General features: G+C 53.9%; 1 protein-coding gene across 1 annotated transcript in view; it reads right to left on the minus strand.

Annotated features, from left to right (window-relative positions):
- Positions 1-17,437, minus strand: part of GLIS1 (GLIS family zinc finger 1) — a 236,996-nt gene that overhangs the window by 72,047 nt on the left and 147,512 nt on the right. Inside the window, exon 4 of the mRNA XM_032137210.2 lies at positions 14,534-15,416. Within this exon, the coding sequence (XP_031993101.1) occupies positions 14,534-15,416 (883 nt within the window). The remainder of the gene's footprint in view (positions 1-14,533; positions 15,417-17,437) is intronic.

The following is a 17,437-nucleotide window of genomic DNA, read 5'->3' on the forward strand; positions in this document are numbered from 1 at the left end:
GCTGGTGCTTCGAAGCCATGAGCTGCCAACCTCCCGACAGAGGTGCTGACTGCAGGCAGCAGACCCTCTGTTCCTATCAGCTGGAGCTGGAAGCAGCCCTCGCTCCTCAGGACCACACCCCGTCTTCCCCTAGTACGTAAGCTGTGCTTGCCGTGGGGGCAGCCGTGGGGGCAGAGCTGGCCCAGGAAAACATCATCACACCCCAGGGTGTGGCAACAGGCTCAGAGGGAGAGGTGCACAGGGCAATCGCCTGCCCTGGGCTTTGTCACAGACCTCACTGCCACTCAGCCAGCCCCCTGCCTCTCCAGTCCCAGTGTCTGCACTGGAAAGACAGGGCAATGGTCCCAATGACATGAGGTTATCGTAGGACCATACGGAGTAAAGGGCAGGTAAGCAATTGGACACGGTTATCATTTCCACTGAACAGATAAGTAAACTGAGACCAGAACAGGGAAAATGCATGTGCAGCCGCCGTCCTGATGAATAAGGGATCAGGTAAGGCCTGGGATCAGAATCTGGATTCCAGGAGCCCCTGGGGCACAGCCTAGGCCTCTTGTGGGGTGGCTATGCCTGTAGGCTTACCTGAACCCCGTGCCACCTCTTACTGGCCCTGGGACCTCCCCACATGCTGTCTTCTGCCCCCATGGGTACAGCCATGAGCCGCAGAGCCCCTCCATCCTGACCTGGTTCCCGCACCCTCTTTCAGGGCTGGAGCCCCAGGCTGCTGCCCCAAGCCCTCCCTCTCCCGAGCCCTACAGGCCTCCCTACCTGTGAGGTTGGTATCCTCCTGTACACAAAGGTCAGGGAATGGGGCAAGAGGACACCTTGAGCTCCTAGTGCTGATTCTTGATTTAGCAAAACCTCCCCAGAGGTTTTGTGCAGGTTAAGTGGAGAGATACGCTCCAAATCCATGAAGAGCCCAAATTACATGTGATTGCTTTTGAGGAATTGCAGGAACTAATTAAGAGGCCTGGTCAGGGGTCCTCTAAGGTGAGCTCAATTTAAAAGAGGAGTCATGAGCTGATGCTGACAGAGGGTACCCCAGAGCAGTGGGAGGCCAGGGGCTAGAATCCCAGCTCTTGAGCTCCCTGGGCCTCAGTTTCCTCATCCATAAAATGCGCGCATCACAAGATTCACTGAGAAAACATGGACGAAAGACTTAGTCTGGCATCTGGAAGAGACCACGTGCCTAACCAATGCCGCTTTCCTTCCTTCCTCACACTTTAAAATAGCTGTTTTTGGATGGTGGAATCATTTTCCCTGCTGCATTCTTGGCTGTTTCCATCCTTTTGTTATCAATTAATGCAAAATTGTACTCCTGCCCCACCTCTGTGCCCATGGTCATAAAAACAGAATCTGCAGAGATGGACTTAATGATAAACAGCTGCTGCAGCAGCAGCTAATTACTGAGCATCTACTATGTGGAGGACTTGAACATAAATTCTTTTCCAAGAGGGAAACAGCGTGGGAACCTGGATAAGAATGCCTCTCTGGGCCTCAGTTTCCAAATTTGTGTTTCCAGTCACAGCGGATGGTTTCTATGTTCCTGTCTGAATCTGACATTCCAGGAGCTATGAACTGAGGGCACAGCCTCTCCTATAGCCTGATAATGTGGATGAAGAAGGGAGGGAAATAGGGGTCAGGGGTAAGTGGGTGCTGAGCACCACTGGGTACTGGGTGCTGGGCTGGTCTCCCTGGGCGGACAGCCCCAGCTAGGCTGGCCCAGAAATACCTCTCGGACAGCAACCGTGCAGCCCTCAACGCGACCCTGTGAGCTGCTGCAAAACCCCCCACTTCGTAGGACAAGAGTCCTGACTCTCTGTCTGAGTCCTTTCTAGCATGTTCCATTCCTTCTGCCCCACTGAACCATTCTCCCCCTTTTTATTACTAACATTCATTTATCTGTTGATCACATATTGTGTATCGGGAACTGTTTGAGGCATTGGAGATACAGAGGGAACAAAACAAAAACGTCTAGACTTTATGGAGCTCAAGTTTGACTGCAGGACAGATCATAGACAAACACGTAACAGGATTTCAGGTGGAATATAGGTGCAGACAGTGGCCAAAGGTGCTACTTTAGAGAGGCAGTCAGGGAAGGCCTCCTGGAGGAGGTGACATGTGAGCAGAGGTCAGACTGGGGCAAGAGCATTCCAGGCAGAGGGAGCAGCCATGTAAAGAGCTAGAGGTGGGAATGAACTTAGCATGTCTGAGGAACAGCCGGAACAGAGCAAGAGAGAGGAGTGTGGAAGGAACTGGGGCCAGAGAACTCAGGAGGGGCCCACACCTGCCCTTTCCATGCCCTCCACCCCCTTCCTCCTCCCTAGGGTGTGCTAGGAATGCAGGAAGGTAACTATGGACATCTGAATGTCTGAGCTCAAAGGATGGAGCTCAATGGAGTCCCAGTCTTCCATTTTATAGATGAGAAAACTGAGGACTCAGAGGGGTGGGATGACTTGCCCAGAACCACAGACGATTTGAATGCAGAGCTGGGGAGGGAACCTAGCACTGAACTCCTGGCCTGCACTGTCTCTACTTAGACTGTATCAGGGTCAGGAGACCTAGGAGGGCTTCCAACTTCATCTAATCCAAGTCCTAATCACACACAGAGGAACTAAGGCCCCACAGTCAGGTGGCTCCATGCAAATGAAGAAAGGAGGCTGGCAGAGCCAGGCAGTGGAAGCAAAGAGCTGGCACTGGTGCAAGCCTGTGTGGGTCTTTGCACAAGCCAGGCTTCCTCTGACCCTAACACCCACAGCAATCAGTCATCACACCTTCCCAATGCACTAAGAAGGTGTGACATTTGAAACTGGTTAAAGTCTCCCTGGAGCCTGCCCGGCAGCTCTTTGTGAATCAGACCCTGCTAGGAGGGAAGGTGATTTTGACACGTGTGGTCTACATGCGCCGCCAACCGTCTCCTGCTGTGTGACCTCCAGCAGGTCATCTCTCCGCCCTGGGTCTCAAGGCTCCATCTGTCAAAGGGTGTGGCAGGGGATGGGAGGGGCATCAGAGGAGCTGCTGAACCCGGGAAATTTCCTCCCAGTGCACACAACAAGAGCCAGTGTTCTTCAGAATCTGGAAGGCAACACATGTAAGTGCTCACCGCAGGACCTAGCACACAGGGGTACTCAGCAGACTGTGGTGTCTAGCGGGCAGGACACTGGCTGAGAGTGGGGGATGCTGAGCTTGCCTCTTTCGCTCTGCAATTTCCAGTGAGCCACATGCTCTCTATGGGCCTCAGTTTCCACATCTGCAAACAGCAAATGTGAAGATCCAGGCAGTCAGCCTTGTGGCCTAGCTGAGGCTCCTTCTGTTGTCCTGGACTCCTGTGGGAAGGAGGGAGGGGAGCAGGTAGAGGGGGTGCTGGGGATCTTATGGAAGTATCTGAAGCACTGTCGACTCATTTTTTCTGCCTGTGGCCAGACTCTCTTAAGCTCCAATCACTGTCATGTTCACTGGCAACTCAGCCTGATCAGAAATGACCCCGTAAGCCAAACTGCCTCCCAAAACTTGGGGTTCAGCAGATACTGGGAAGAATACACTCACATTTAAATGTGGAAGGCAACTAGGGACAGCGGGAAGATCATGGGGCAGAGCCAGGACCTGAGCTGGAGGTGCAGATGTAACACTGGCCAAGTAGCTTCCACTCTGTGGATTTCAGTGACCCCACTGTGAAAGAGCAATCCAGCCACCGCCCTGTGCCTTCCCTGAGCACAGGAGCTATCCATCAAAACTCTGCAGCCCAGGGCACTGCCCAGGGCCTGGCTGTTCCCCAGGAAGATACAAATGTTACTTTTGGCTTGAAAACTCTATGGCTTGGGGATCTGATGAAACAAAGGGGCTGCTAGGTGGTTCATCAGTTGAACAGACACTCACTGGGTGCTCTGTGCCCAGCAGACGTCCCAGTCTTGCCCCCCAGAATGCAGAGTCCTGCAGAGACCTCCAGTCCCATTGCCCCATCCCCAGGAAACGCACTGCCCATGTCTGAGCTTATGCCCCAACATGGCAGGACCTACCAAGGGAGGTGGCTACAGAGAGAGGGCAAGAGCAGGCTGCCTTCTAACAGGAGGCCACCTCCCAGCCATTTGGAAATTACTACTTGCAAGGCAACAGAATCTCTGACAGATTCTCATTTTATCACTACCCATGTCACAAGAATGTACTGCGACGAGGAGGGGCCGGGAAAGTCGGTGCCTTAATCACTTACAGACCACGGAGGCCCCAGTCCCGGCAGTGGAGGAAGATTTATTGTGGGGATGGGTGGAAAACAAAGAACAGTTGTGCAAACTTTACGGAACCACATTATGGGATATGCCTTTCCCATTTCCCACTGGCGAACGTGCTGGAGGCAGTTTCCAAAGGGGGACTGAGCTCCATTACCCAACCACGTGCAGACACTGTGCCCCAGCACGACACGCTGGGCTGACGTGGCCTGGCCCACGGGTGCCCAGGCATTGGCAAGTCTGGGTGCATGGTCCGATGCCAGTGGATCTGTGGAAGAAGGGCTCCAGATTTGAGTGGACTGCCCTTCCTGGGCCCCAATGTCCTCATCTGCCAATTGCCATGTACCCACCACACTAGCAACACTAAATGTTACCTCTGCCCATATGACAGTCCTGTGTACAACCCTTCCGAGACTCTCTCCACTCCCTCGGGGCACAGTCCAATTTCCTTACACTAGACCTGGAGGCCCTTTGAGGCCCAATTCCAATGTTTCTGCCCTCAGCCCCCATGCAGGGAACTCACTTCAAGACCAAAAGGACACCTATGCTCCCCACAAGGTCGAGACTATCACATCTCAAAACCTTCACATGTGCTGTTTCCTTTCCCTGCAATGCGTCTTCTCATGGTCTACACCTGGAAAGTGCCCACCCACCTATCAGAGCCCAGCTCTCATGACATCCTGGGGAAATCCTTCTCCCTCCTCTGTGTCAGAGGCATTGGTTAATTCATTTGCCACCAGACCATTCTTCCTTTGACACTGTACCCCTTGCTTCTAGCACTGAACTTGGCACAGGGGGGTGTCAAGCTGTGTTGAAAGGTTGGTGGCCAGGTGGGGGTGGACAATACAGATTAGCCCAAGGCTGTCTCCCAAGGGGAGGGCACAGTTAAGGAAGGACTTTAAGAAGGGCCCCTTCTCCTGAGCATCTGGGTCTTGGTGTGTCCAAGGTGACCGAGACCTTAGGGGTTACCTGGCCCATCACCCATTTAACAGACGAGAACAGGACGCTGAGGTCTGCAGCTGCAGCCATCCAAGTGAGTGCACAAAGCCAGCTCTGGCTCCCCCATCTGTTATCCAGCAGAGACAGAGCCTATAAATTCTCAATTACGAAGTTTGCCATTTCCAGGATGGCCCTCTCAGAAAACATGGTCTGGACACCTTCTTAGAGTCACTGTTGATTTTATCTGACGTTCTCACTCCAGTAAGACAATCGTTTCAATTCCATTTACATTAAGTTCAAAAGCTTTTTTCTTTATTAGTTTAAATTCAATTCAAATAGTTGTGTTTTTTTATCCTTAATTTTTTTTCATATTCCATAAAGCAATGTTGAGCTCACAAAACTTGGCCAGCACTCCTGTTCCCTCAAATTTGGTGCTCCCGGGAATTCTCTTCCCTGTGAGAGCTTGGGACTAATGACTTCAAAAAATGGGGAGGTGGGGGAAGGAACAAGGGCTCCTGTTTTCAAGCATCTAATATGCGCCAGGCAAGAGGTAAGTGCTACACATATATGATCTCATCTAGTTCTCACAACACTCTCCCCTCCACGCAGACAGGAAACCAAGGCTCAGAGAAGCCACGTGACTTGTCTTGAGGTCTCACAGCTGGTTAAGGGCAGAGTAAGGGATTTGGACCTTAGTGGTTGTCCTGTGTGTTTAGCCATTGGTCTACTCTGGGTCAGAATTTAAATAAGAAGGGAAAGGGGTAGCGGGTCAGGGATGGAGATAAGTAGAAATGGGGGATGGGGAATGGGGGTGAACCAGGGCAGGGTGGGAACGGAGGTGGAAGTGAGGTGGTGGTGGGCTGTGGAGCAGGGAAGGAGGGCATCCAGCAAAGCTGCAGGCTGAGGCCTCAAGACCAGGAACTACATTTGGGGAGCACATAGCCAACCAGTTCCATTCCCGATGGGGAATCTAACCGGGAGGAACACACCTGTGAAAGTGCCCTCTCTGTACTCAGAGGCCTGGCTGCAGGCAGGAGTACTGGACTGGGAGTCAGAGACTCAGCTTCAGCCCAGCAGCCCTGACCAGGGCAACAATGCCCCTTCGCAGAGCACTCTGCAGTTATAGAGCACAGCCCTCCACCCCTACAGCAACTTCTGCAGTTACAGAGCACAGCCCTCCACCCCCACAGAAGCTTCTGGGGTGAGCATCACAGCTCCCATTTTACGGATGCAAAAACAGACTTGAGAGTGAAGTGTCTTGTCCAAGGCTGCACGGCTAGTGAGCAGCAGAGCTGGGATGAGTCTCCAACTCCATCTATCTCCAGTCCCCCTTGTCCTTCCCCAGGCAAGTTATTTCCATCTGGGGACTCAGTCTCCCCTCTGCACAGTGGCTGGTGGGGGGCGAGGCTCTGATCTAATTGCAAGGCCAGAGAACTGGAAGGACACTGGCTTCCAGGAAGCCTCTCCTTGTTAAGCCCAAGCCCCCTGTGTTTGCTTTTCCAAAATAGGGGAGGAAGAAAAGCATCCCAATGTAAGCCAGATCAGTGGAGCTAAACCCCGGGCTCAAGAGAAGGAAGGACATTGGCATCTGCTGGGCCCCTACTAAACACAGTCTACTGCAGCCTCTGACTGCTAGGCACTATCCCATTTCACAGCGCAGGAAACTGAGGCTCAGCACAGCCAAGCAACACATCCAAGGTCACAGAGCCAGCCCATGGCAGAGCTGGGACTTCCAACAGCTTTTTCTGTTTCTTTGGGGACATTCGTGACTGAACAGCCACTATCCATTTTAGACTTTCCCTTTTCTCTTTTGCAAATGTAAATTGTCCGGAACAGCCAGAACCATTTTGGTATGCTTACCGTGTGCCATTGTCTAGTTTCTCATCAACAGTCCTCTTACCCCAATTTCATAGGTAAGAAAACAGAGGCTTGGGGAAGTCAAGTTATACTTGTACACAATCGCAGGCTGAGGGGTGGCAAAGCTAGGTTTCAAATTCAGGCTTTCTTGCAGAAAAACTTCAAGCACCAGATTAGGGGGTAGACATGACAGTCTTTAAGGTCCCATCAATGTTGTGACTTCATAGGAAACTACTCAGGAAGACAGGGTCCAGGCAACCTCACACAGCCTTGGAACAGACAGAACAGATAATCACAGGGCAGAGCCTCTGTCCTAGGGAGGGGACTCAGCTCCTCCACAATGAAGGCCAGGCCAGGCACCAAAGGGCATGTGGTCCCCTAGACACTTGGCCATGTTAGGAACCACTGTTACACACAGTGCAACACATGCTGGGAGAACAGGAGGCACAGAGAAAGGGGGAACTAAGGAGGGAGCACTGAACTCGGTTGTGAAGGATGTATAGGCATTTGCCAGGCTAGAAAAGGCATTCTAGACAGAGGAATCAGCAAAAGCCAACACCCAAAGGATTTAAAGGACCTGGAGAATGCAGACTCTCTAGGAATTCAGGAGGAGAGGAAGCTTCAGGGCAGGAAGAAATAAAGCAGGCATCCCTGGGCTGCTGTTAACGTACTGGATGACATGGGGCCATGGGGCCTGCTCTCTGGGCTTCAGCTTCCCCACCTAATAATGAGGGTAGACATGAGAAGTGACATGATCGCAGGAAGGATCATTAACGAGGACACTTCTGGATGCCAACTTGCAAGCTGACTTTGTCCAAAACAGTTCTCCTTCCCAGACCCATCCAATCCTGGACTGAGTTGAGGCGAGTTGAGGATAGACTTGGCGGCGTGAGTGGGTGGGACCACTTGACCTCTCTGGCCTCATTTACAGCAGGATTCTCCAGGGCACCTTTTTGATTTGACCAGAAACTCCAGCCTCCAGGAAGGGAGCTTGTTTCCAGGTGACTATTCTAATGAGAGTGAAACGTTTTACTTTTCAACCCATGAGGTGTTCTCTACTCCAAGACAGAACAAAGGACCTATCAAGTCAGCAGGCAACAGACTCTCAAGGTGACTGGGGTGCTGGCTTCTTGAGAAAAATCGTTACATGCAATATCCATTTACTTCCCCACTCGGCTGAGGGCTCCTTGAGACCAGGCAGGATTTGATTCCCTTCTGTGACTCCAGGGCCCGGCCAGGGGGCACACAGCAGGTGCTCAGTGACAGCTTGCTGAATGAGTTTCAGATCTGGATATTCTCTCAATATTTGTAAACAGACTGATGATTCTCTGCCTGGGAGGTGGCTTGGGGTCACGGCTAGCACACAGTCTCTGGAGTAAGACTGAGACCTGGGTTTAAATCTGACCCCACCATGCATTTGGGACCTGAACTGGGGCCAGAACTGGACTATCCTTTCCCCATCTATAAAATGGGGATCATAATTCCAGTCTCCATGAATATTTTGAGGGCTGAGATCATGCACGTGGAAGCACTACATAAACTGAAAATCGCCCGACAAGCATCTCAATAATGATCTCGTCCCACTTGATCAACCTGGCCAAGCTTATAAAGCCAGGCTGCAAAACCTCAGCTCCTGGCTCCCCTCCCTCTCTCCATCATCCAGCAATAATATCACAAGATTCAAAAACAGTGTTCTTCCCACAATGCCAGAAGTCTCACATCACAACATCTTCATCTCTGCACCCCCAGCTCTTAGCACAAGGCCTGGCACACCAAAGCGAGGCAAGTGTTTCAGGGGGATGGTTCTTTCCTAACTGGAGGGTCACTTTCCCAGAGCCTAAACCTTCCCCAACTTTCGATTATCAGCCCCTTCAGGGAACTTTCCCTGCCCACTGATGCGCACTTGCTGAGCAGTCCTGGGCCCCTGACCACCCTTTCTGGGTCTGTCTTCCCTGTTCTCTGTCTGTATGTGATGGGATGAACTGGCCGACCTGCCACTCATCCATTTCAGGGTCCTGGGTAATTCCCTGGGATGAGCTTCAGATGTTGCAATGAGTCAAGGGTGTCTGCTGGCCTTAAAATGCTCAAGCCCATAGGTCTCAAGATGCTGGGCAGGGGGCAGAGGGCAGCAGATGCAAAGGGACTCCACCCACTGTGATTTGAAAAGCACAGAGGTGACTGTTCTTCTGAAGGAAGAGGTTGGGCGAAGGTGAATGGGTAGAAGGCGGTGTGTCCCATTAGAATGGGCCAGGCAGCTGAGGCAGGTCATACAGAGCAAGCCATTTTGCCTGCGAACTTCAGAAACATACAGTCTCTTCTTCTGTAAAATGGGCATGGTAATTCATGGCTGGCCACAGTAAGTCTCAGAATATATTAATTATCTTCTCCCTCAGGATATCCCATGGGATATGAGCCCAGAACCCCAGTCAAACCTCTCTCCAGTTAGTGGGCAGGTCAGCAGATATGGTTGGTATCTACCTCCTGTGTGATCTTGGGAAGTGATTTGGCCTCTCTGGGCCTCAGACGTTTTCGTTTTTGAGACAGGGTCATGCTCTGTCACCCAGGCTGGAGTGCAGTGGTGTGATCATAGCTCACTATAGCCTCAAACTCCCTGGCCCAAGTGATCCTCCTGCCTCAGCCTCCCACGTAGCTGGGGCTACAGGCATGTACCACGATGCCCAGCTCGGTGGTCAAAACAACAGATAGGGAATGGCTCACATTGAGCCAGGATAAAACAATCTCTGAATCTCAGTAAGGAGCAACTCCCTTTAGCTCCCCTGCCCCTCCCAGCACCCAGGATTTTGTTTCTCAGGGGCTGGGGGAGGGGGGTAAAGGTTTGGGGCAAGGCAAAAGGGAAAGCCAGAAGCCCCAGGATTATGGGGAATGGCCCTAAGTTTGGCCCAGGCTAGGAGGGCAAGGCCCTCCCGGCAGGTCCAGCCAGGTGGCTTACGTTCTGAGTTCCTTGGCTAGTTAAGGCCAATCCATAATACTCAGCTTTCAACCAGATCGATTTCTCTGGCCCTAGATTCAAAGGCACCTGGGACAGACTGGCAAACAGTGGAGAGGGGCATAAGGAATGGAGACCAGTGGCCAGTGCAGCTGCAGTGGCCAGAGGAAGCTGGGCAGGATGAAAACCCGGCCCAAGACTCCAGCAGCTCATGAGGACTGGGAGGACACGCATGGGCCTCCTATGCCACAGGTCCAGCTGCCCCAGCCTAGCTCCACGCCACCTGAGCAGACACTGTCTGACTCAGAGAAGGTGATCTGCAAGTGACTGTCAATGAACAAGATGCAAAGAATCAGGGATCCCTGGTAGATATCGAGTGGCAAGGACAGAGTGCCTGCCCTGCCCGGAGCAACTGCCCACACACTGCCCTGCCCACCCTACTGAGAGCAGAGGCTGCTACAGAGTCTCAAGTCCAGGCTCTGCCACCCATTGACTGGCTCTTTTGAGCCGTAGTTTCTTCATCTGTAAATCAGCTGTAAATAACCCTGCCCTAAGCCCCAGGGCTACTGTACACATCACCTGAGATCAATGCTGGAGTGTGATGGGGAAGCAAGCACCTTCCCTTACATCATCTCTTTTATCCCTAATCACAACAACCCTAAAAGGCAAGTACTATGATTGCTCCATTTTACAATCGAGTATGCTGTAGAGTTCAGAAAGGGTAAGTCACCAGCACGAGGCCACACAGCTGCCAAGTGACTAAACCAGGCTGGGTCCCAGGTCTGTGGGACTCCAGACCTGGGCTTTTCACCTCTGCACATGCCTTCCAGACTGTGCTCACAGCTTTGGTAAAACTCTTCACCAAAGTAAGGGACTCTTCTCATGCCTATTGTTGTTTTATAAAACCCAAGGTAGAGTCATTGTCATGACTTTTCCTTTTTCACTCTGCCTCTCTCCTTCTTCATGTGGAGAAAAGCAAGCTACAGTCTGCTAATTTCTGCAGTCGCAGACAATCAGAATTCCGGCCGTCTGGGAGAACCAACCTAAGAAAGCATGAAATTAATCTGTTCAAAGTTAACGTCTTGGAGGCGTCGCGTCAGTATTTGGGTTGGACGCGTAACCTTGTTATCGTAACAGATGAAGCCCCACATTTAATAAGGCTGAGACAACTCGGGCAACGTAAGAAACATAACAGGATATTGCAGAAAGATTAGGGAGCTTCCTCTGGACAGCATGGATGGGCCGTGCAGAGGCCAGGGTGGGGGATGGATGGTGCCATTGTCCCTGGGGGTCCAGCAAGTCCCTAGTCTCAGGCCTGGCCTAAGGACTAAGATGCTCAGGCAGAGGGGAGCTGGGCTCCTCTCAGCACACTGAGGCCTGCCTGGTGCCGGAGCAGAGGCTCCGCTGGCTAAATGTAAGCCAGCTGTGAGAATGGGAGTGTTCCAGTCGGATGGGATGGGGGAGGCTTACCTCATGAAAGAACTGTGGAAACGGCTGCTGGAAAGATAATAAAAGGATTAACTGCTATTTTAGTGGGCCATTTACTCTTCAATCAAAATGTCTCATCTATTTCCTGTTCTCCAGAGGCTCTGGGTCCAAAATTCCTTTGTCTATTACAGTGCATGGTAGCAGAGGCCTGTCATGAAAAATTAATAATTTTATAGGGAAGGGAGATTTTACTTATCTGGGTGCTGGTTGAGGCCCACCCCTTCCCCTGGGTTACCCACTGTGCCAGCATCCTGGAGGAGGGGGAGCACGCCCACCCCACCGCAGGCAAGAGGAGGCCAGGGGAGGCTCTGACAAGCCTCCGAAGCCCAGATCACTGCTGCTGTCTCCAGATGGTGACACCCAGCAGGGGCGGCCCTAAGAGCCCAGAGAATAGTCAGTTTAGCAGATCTACACAAACAAGAGCATTGCAGTTTGGAAAGACGTAGGCTTGAGTCCCATTCCAATGGTTACTAGCTGTGTAACCCTGAGCAAGTTATTTTTATTACCATTATCATTCTTAGCCTCTATTCTTACTATAACTGTTGTTATTGTTTCCAACTAGCTGTGTGACCTGGGGCAAATTATGCAATCTTCCTGAACCTCAGTTTCGTCATCTGTAAAATGGGGGTTCACAGTATCTGCCCCACAGTGTTGTGCTGAGGACCAGGTGGAGTTGTCACTTAGAATAGCACCTGCACAAAGTCTGTACTCGGAAGCTGCTTGCTGGTATTATCATCACCACAATCCTAAACCCTGGAAGAGGCAAGACCAAGTGTCCTCATGGGAGCAAGTGGAAGGCCAGCCAGACCCCACCCAATCTTTGTTTCTTCATCTGTAAAAAAAAACCCCTGGTTTTACAGGACTTGTAAGGATTAAACAATACTGATAGGTGAGTGTAGACACAGCTTGATATCACCTCCTCCATGAAGCCCTTCCGGGCCTTCCCTCCCTGAGACTATGCAGACTCCATCCCAGGACCTGCCACTCATCTCCCACCCATCTCTGAGCATGAGTGTCCCCAAGGCAAGGGCCACGGCAGGTCCAGGTCTGGGTCCCCAGAGCCAGGCCTCAGCCAGTGTAAGCCAGTGTCCCATGAAGTCTGTGGAATCAAGTGAGATCCTGGCAGCCTGGCCGCAGAGAGAGAGACCGAGTCTGCATTGAGTAACCCAGGCCCCTCTGACCCCTCACTGGGCCTTGTTTCCCAAGCTAGAAAGTGGGTGGGAAAGGCCTAGATCCTCTCTGAGTTCCCGAGTGTCCAACACAGATACTCTTCTGGATGCCGTGATTCCACACAGAGGCTCCACTGTGAGAAGACCACTAGCCACAGGCAGAAGCCAGGTATAAGCCAGTGTCCTGTGGAGTCTCGTCAAGGTTCCTTCGGGTTGCAGAGCCTCCACCTTGGCCCCCACAGGCACCCACAGACTCACCCATAAGAGACAATATGTGAAAGAGAACTGTGGCTCAGCAGCTGTCAGCTCCAGGGTCTCGGGGAGAGATGGGGGTCCAGCTGTCTCCCAGCATCCCTGGCCTGGCCTGTGCGCTGTCTATTGGTCAACTCCTTCTAGGCAGGGGTATGTGTCACAGGACCCCAAACAAGCCAGGGCATCGCCAGGGGCTGGCCCAGCCACCAGGCCTCCTTCCAGCATCCTCTCAGCCCAAAGGCACAAGAGAAAGTCAAAGTCTCAGCCTGTCCAATGCACTCTCCCCACCACCGCTCCACACACAGAACGTGAACCAAAAGCTCCCTCCTCCTACCTCCCCTTGGCACAGGCCATTCACTGCTGCTCACTTGTTTACAAAGCAAACTCTTTCTCCTCCTTCAAGACCCAGCCTCCTGAAGCTGCAGAAGCAGATCCTGTCGGACGGCCAGCTCCCAGCTCCACAGGTGGGTGGGGCCCAAGGGCAAGCACCTTGCCCCAGGGGGATGGAGTTTATGCTGCTGACTGCCAATGTGTCCTGCCTCCTTCCTGGCCCCTACAATGTCACCCTGGGCTCTGAGTGGGGACACTATGCCCCTTCCCAGACCAAGTGCTCCATGAGTGGGTGTCCAATGACAGTGTTTGACACTTGCACAAGTGCAAGTGTGAAACAGCTTGACTTTGGCTATGGCACGAGCCCCAGCACACCAGCCATGCTACTGCCCTGATGGCTGGGCGGGCTGGGCAGTGGCCCTGGTGGCCCATGCTTCTCATCACCGAGCACACCCTGAGGTCCAGCTCTGCCGTTCCTGGGCAGGCACCTCTCCTAGTGGGCTGGCTGGGCCTCGGCGGTAGCACAGCAGTTAGGCTGAGTGTATCAGGGAGTGCTTCTAGCCTCTCATACAGATATTCCCCCACAGACGGGGCAGAAATGACCTGTCACAGAAATGACCCACCACAAGGGCCGGAGGCCTGAGTACTCACAGTTAATATGCATGTGTGTGTGTGTGTGTGTGTGTGCATGTGCGCATGTACGCATAATGCTAGTGCCAGAAACCTGTCTCAACTCCAGGAAGAACGCTGCTGGTACTACCCGGGGCCTTAGCTAGTAACCCTGGGCCCCAGCCCAAAGCCTGCCCTGGGGACCCGCAGCTCTCGAGCTGGGTGCCTGTGAGGCCCCACTGTTCCTTGGTGGAAGCCAAGGCTGTAGGCAGCAGCAGAAGGCCCAGGGAAGCTCACTGGGATGGGTGGCGGTGAGGGCCCAGCGCTGGAGAAGAGCATGTTCTCCACGTCTCATTTGGCCACGAGCAGGTGGAACATGAGCACAAACAATGAAAGAAGAGGCTGCCCATGCCTGTTTTTCCAATCGCATGTGCGCACAGCCCCGGGCCCTGCCGCGTGCTAAGATATATCTAATGCCTCAGGGTGGGGGACTGGGCACCTGCTGAGTATGAGGGCCCCTCTGCCACGGTTCCCAGTGACAGGGGCACTGACCATCTTGACCAGTGGCCACATCCACAGCATGGGTCCTTCCCTCTTCAACCACAGGGATCTCAGCCAGCCCCGAGGAAGGAGTCCCATGCGGCCTCCCTGGGGCACTGGGGTGAGTGCTGCTCTGCCAGAGGGGCTGCGGTGAGGCCTGGCGGCCGGTGGGAACTCACCATGCACTTGTTCGGCTTCTCGCCCGAGTGCACCCGCATGTGGATGAGCAGCTTGTAGCGGGCGTTGAAGGGCTTGTAGCGGCGCACGCAGCCAGTCCAGAAGCAGGTGAAGTCCTCGCCCTTGCGCTGGTCGATGTGGCTCTTCTCGATGTGCCGCACCAGCTCCTCCTGCTGCTCGTAGGCTGCACAGCAGTCCACCCAGCGGCACGCCTGCCGCCCGGCCACCACCCTGCCCGCCAGGCCCAGCCCCAGGCCTCCGAGGCTTGGGCCAGGCGGCAACTGAGACACGGGATATGGGGGCGGCAGGCCCTGCTGGTGAGGCCCAAAGAGCTCTGAAAACTCATCCGCGGGTTCCTGCTTCAGGAAGCTCGCCTTCCGGCAGGCTTCAAGGTGCAAGCTGCCCTCATGGCTGTCCGTCGATGCAGGGCCAGGCCGGGCCCGCTTGGAAGAGCCCCCCAGATCTCCCGCCAGAGGGGGGCTCCGGAGTCCATTTACACAGGTGACCAGAGACGTCTGGGAGGAGCGGATGATGGAGGTGACCTCGGAGGAGGCACAGGGTGAAGAGGAGGCTGGGGAGGTGGGGGGTAGGCCCAAGAGGCAGCAGCGCTTCAGGCTGCCCTCAGGGAGGTGGGCCTCGGGCTGGAGGCCCAGGCCAGAGCTGGGTTCGCTGCCCAGAAGGTAGCAGGAAGGTGCAGGGGTGGCGAGGCTTCGGCCCGGGAGGTCCAGGTCTGGGTGCAGGCCAGTGGCCGGCGGGCCCCGACAGTGGGCAGACAGGGATGTGCGGGCCTCTGCCATGGCTCGGTAGTTGGGCAGGGACTCCTGTTTGATGCGTTGTGTGGTTGGGAGGCTGCCGTTCACATAGGTGGCCTGGGGTCTGGGTGACCTGGAAGACAGTGGCCAGAGAGGTCATGAGAGGCTGGGCTCGCCACAGAGGGAAGGCCCAGGCGGGGACAGACAGGGAAGCTGAGGACCAAGGGATGGACGAGCCCAGGGCAGGAGACAGAGGCTGAGGCCTGGAGGCAGAGAAAGAGCACCTACAGAGTGGTTGTCTGGAAAACAAGCAGAGCGTAAAGGAAAATGGGGAGAGAGAGGGAGAGAAGGGCTGGGGAGGGAAAGAAGAGGCAGGAGGCCAGGCACAATGGCTCATGCCTATAATCCCAGCACTTTGGGAAGCCAAGGCAAGAGGACTGCTTGAGTCCAGGAGTGTTCAAGACCAGCTTGGGCTACATAGTGAGACTCCATCTCTACAAAAAAATTTACAAATTAGCCAGGTGTGGTGGTGTGCACCTGTAGTCCCAGCTGCTTGGGAGGCTGAGGTAGGAGGATTTCTTGAGCCCAGGAGGTTGAGGCTGCAGGGAGCCAAGGTCATAACATGCACTCCAGGGTGAATGTGGTGAGAACACCAGAAAGGAGGACCTTGCATCATTTTACCAAAGCTCAGCACCGCCCCCCCAGCCCTGGATGCCATGCCATCCTGCCTCCGAGGGGGCTGCCCTGCTCCCTCTCCATGGCCTTCTAGTGAGTTCTCCAGGAAGAAGGCTGAGGTTGGCATTTTGAGGAACACCCAGGTCCAGGGTATATTAAATTCCCCTTACATGTCCTTTAAATCTTTCTTAATTTTTGTAATCTAGCTTAACTTCTACAAATGCTAATTGTATGACACTTCGCCCCAAGCAGCCTGGTCTTTCCACTGTTAATGTCAGTGCATGGGGGAGTCTGAAGGGTAGTCTTGGTGGGGGTGTCTCAGGAGGGACTGAGGAAAAGCTTCTGAGGGGTCCCAGGGTTTCAGGCCCTCACAATGTGACTGCATGAAACTGCGATTTTGGGGAAAAGCCATGGGGCGGGGCAGGCCAGGCAGGGCAGCCCATGGGAGCACGTGGGTTTGAGATCAGGCTCAGCCACATCCAGCCGTGCAAACGTGGGCAAGGTCCTTTGCCGTCCTGGGCCTCTCTCCTCCTCTGGGACATCAGGAGGATCCTCCCCATGAGAGCGAGGGTGATGTATGTGGGCACGGCTGGGGTTTGCCAGGTGGCTGTCTTCACCACACATGTGGCACACAGGTGCCCAGAGGGCCTCTCCCACATGGGGAACATTCCCTCCACCACTGCGCAGGAGGCCAGGCTTAAATAACACTAGGGGATTCCTGCACTGAAGCTTCCACCATTCTGAGTGGGGGGACCAGGTAAGGTGCAGAGAGAGACAACAGGGCCTACCTGTCACCAGAGAACTCTGAAAAGGGGAAAGGTCAGGAAAGTGAGGCAGAGCTGAGAGTTAGGACGCCCCCCTGGCTGGCTAGACAGAACAGGGAGCCTGGTGCTATGCCTAAAGTCTGGCTAGGACACCCCATGCCACCTCACCCCATCTGAACCTCAGTTTCCTTGCCTGTAAAATGAGGGCTAAGTCTCTCTACCTCAGAGGCTGGCTGCCAGATCGAGTGAGATGGCCCCATGACAGCCTTCTGCGAAGGGGATGGCAGGGTGAAGGGTGCTGTTATTGCTGTTTACCACCACTGTCTTGGGGCTCTCTGCAGCCAGAGCTGTGGGGTCATCACCCGTCCCTCAGTTTCCCAAGATGGCCTTGCAGCTCCAGCCCCTCCATCTCTGGCTCCCTGCAACTGTAGCATCCCGAGCTCCAGGCATGAGGTAGAGGAGGGGAGGGGAAGGGACAGGGAAGAGGGAAAGCCAGAGTCTGGAGGCCCTCAGAGAGCATGGACTCCAATCGCATCACACACAGGTGGGAAAGGGGCCTGTATGCAGGCATATAGCAGCAAGCTGGGACCAGGCCTGGCCAGAGTCTCCATTCCCCTTCTCTGGAGTGTGGGTGTTTTTTCCTATGTTGAACTGACCTGAAGCTCCCCCTGAATGAAGGAGAAGGGGAAAGGCTTTTCTGTTTGTTTCTCAACTA

This window comes from Hylobates moloch, unplaced genomic scaffold, assembly GCF_009828535.3.
Source record: "Hylobates moloch isolate HMO894 unplaced genomic scaffold, HMol_V3 SCAFFOLD_18, whole genome shotgun sequence".
NCBI classification, from domain to species: Eukaryota; Metazoa; Chordata; class Mammalia; order Primates; family Hylobatidae; genus Hylobates; species Hylobates moloch.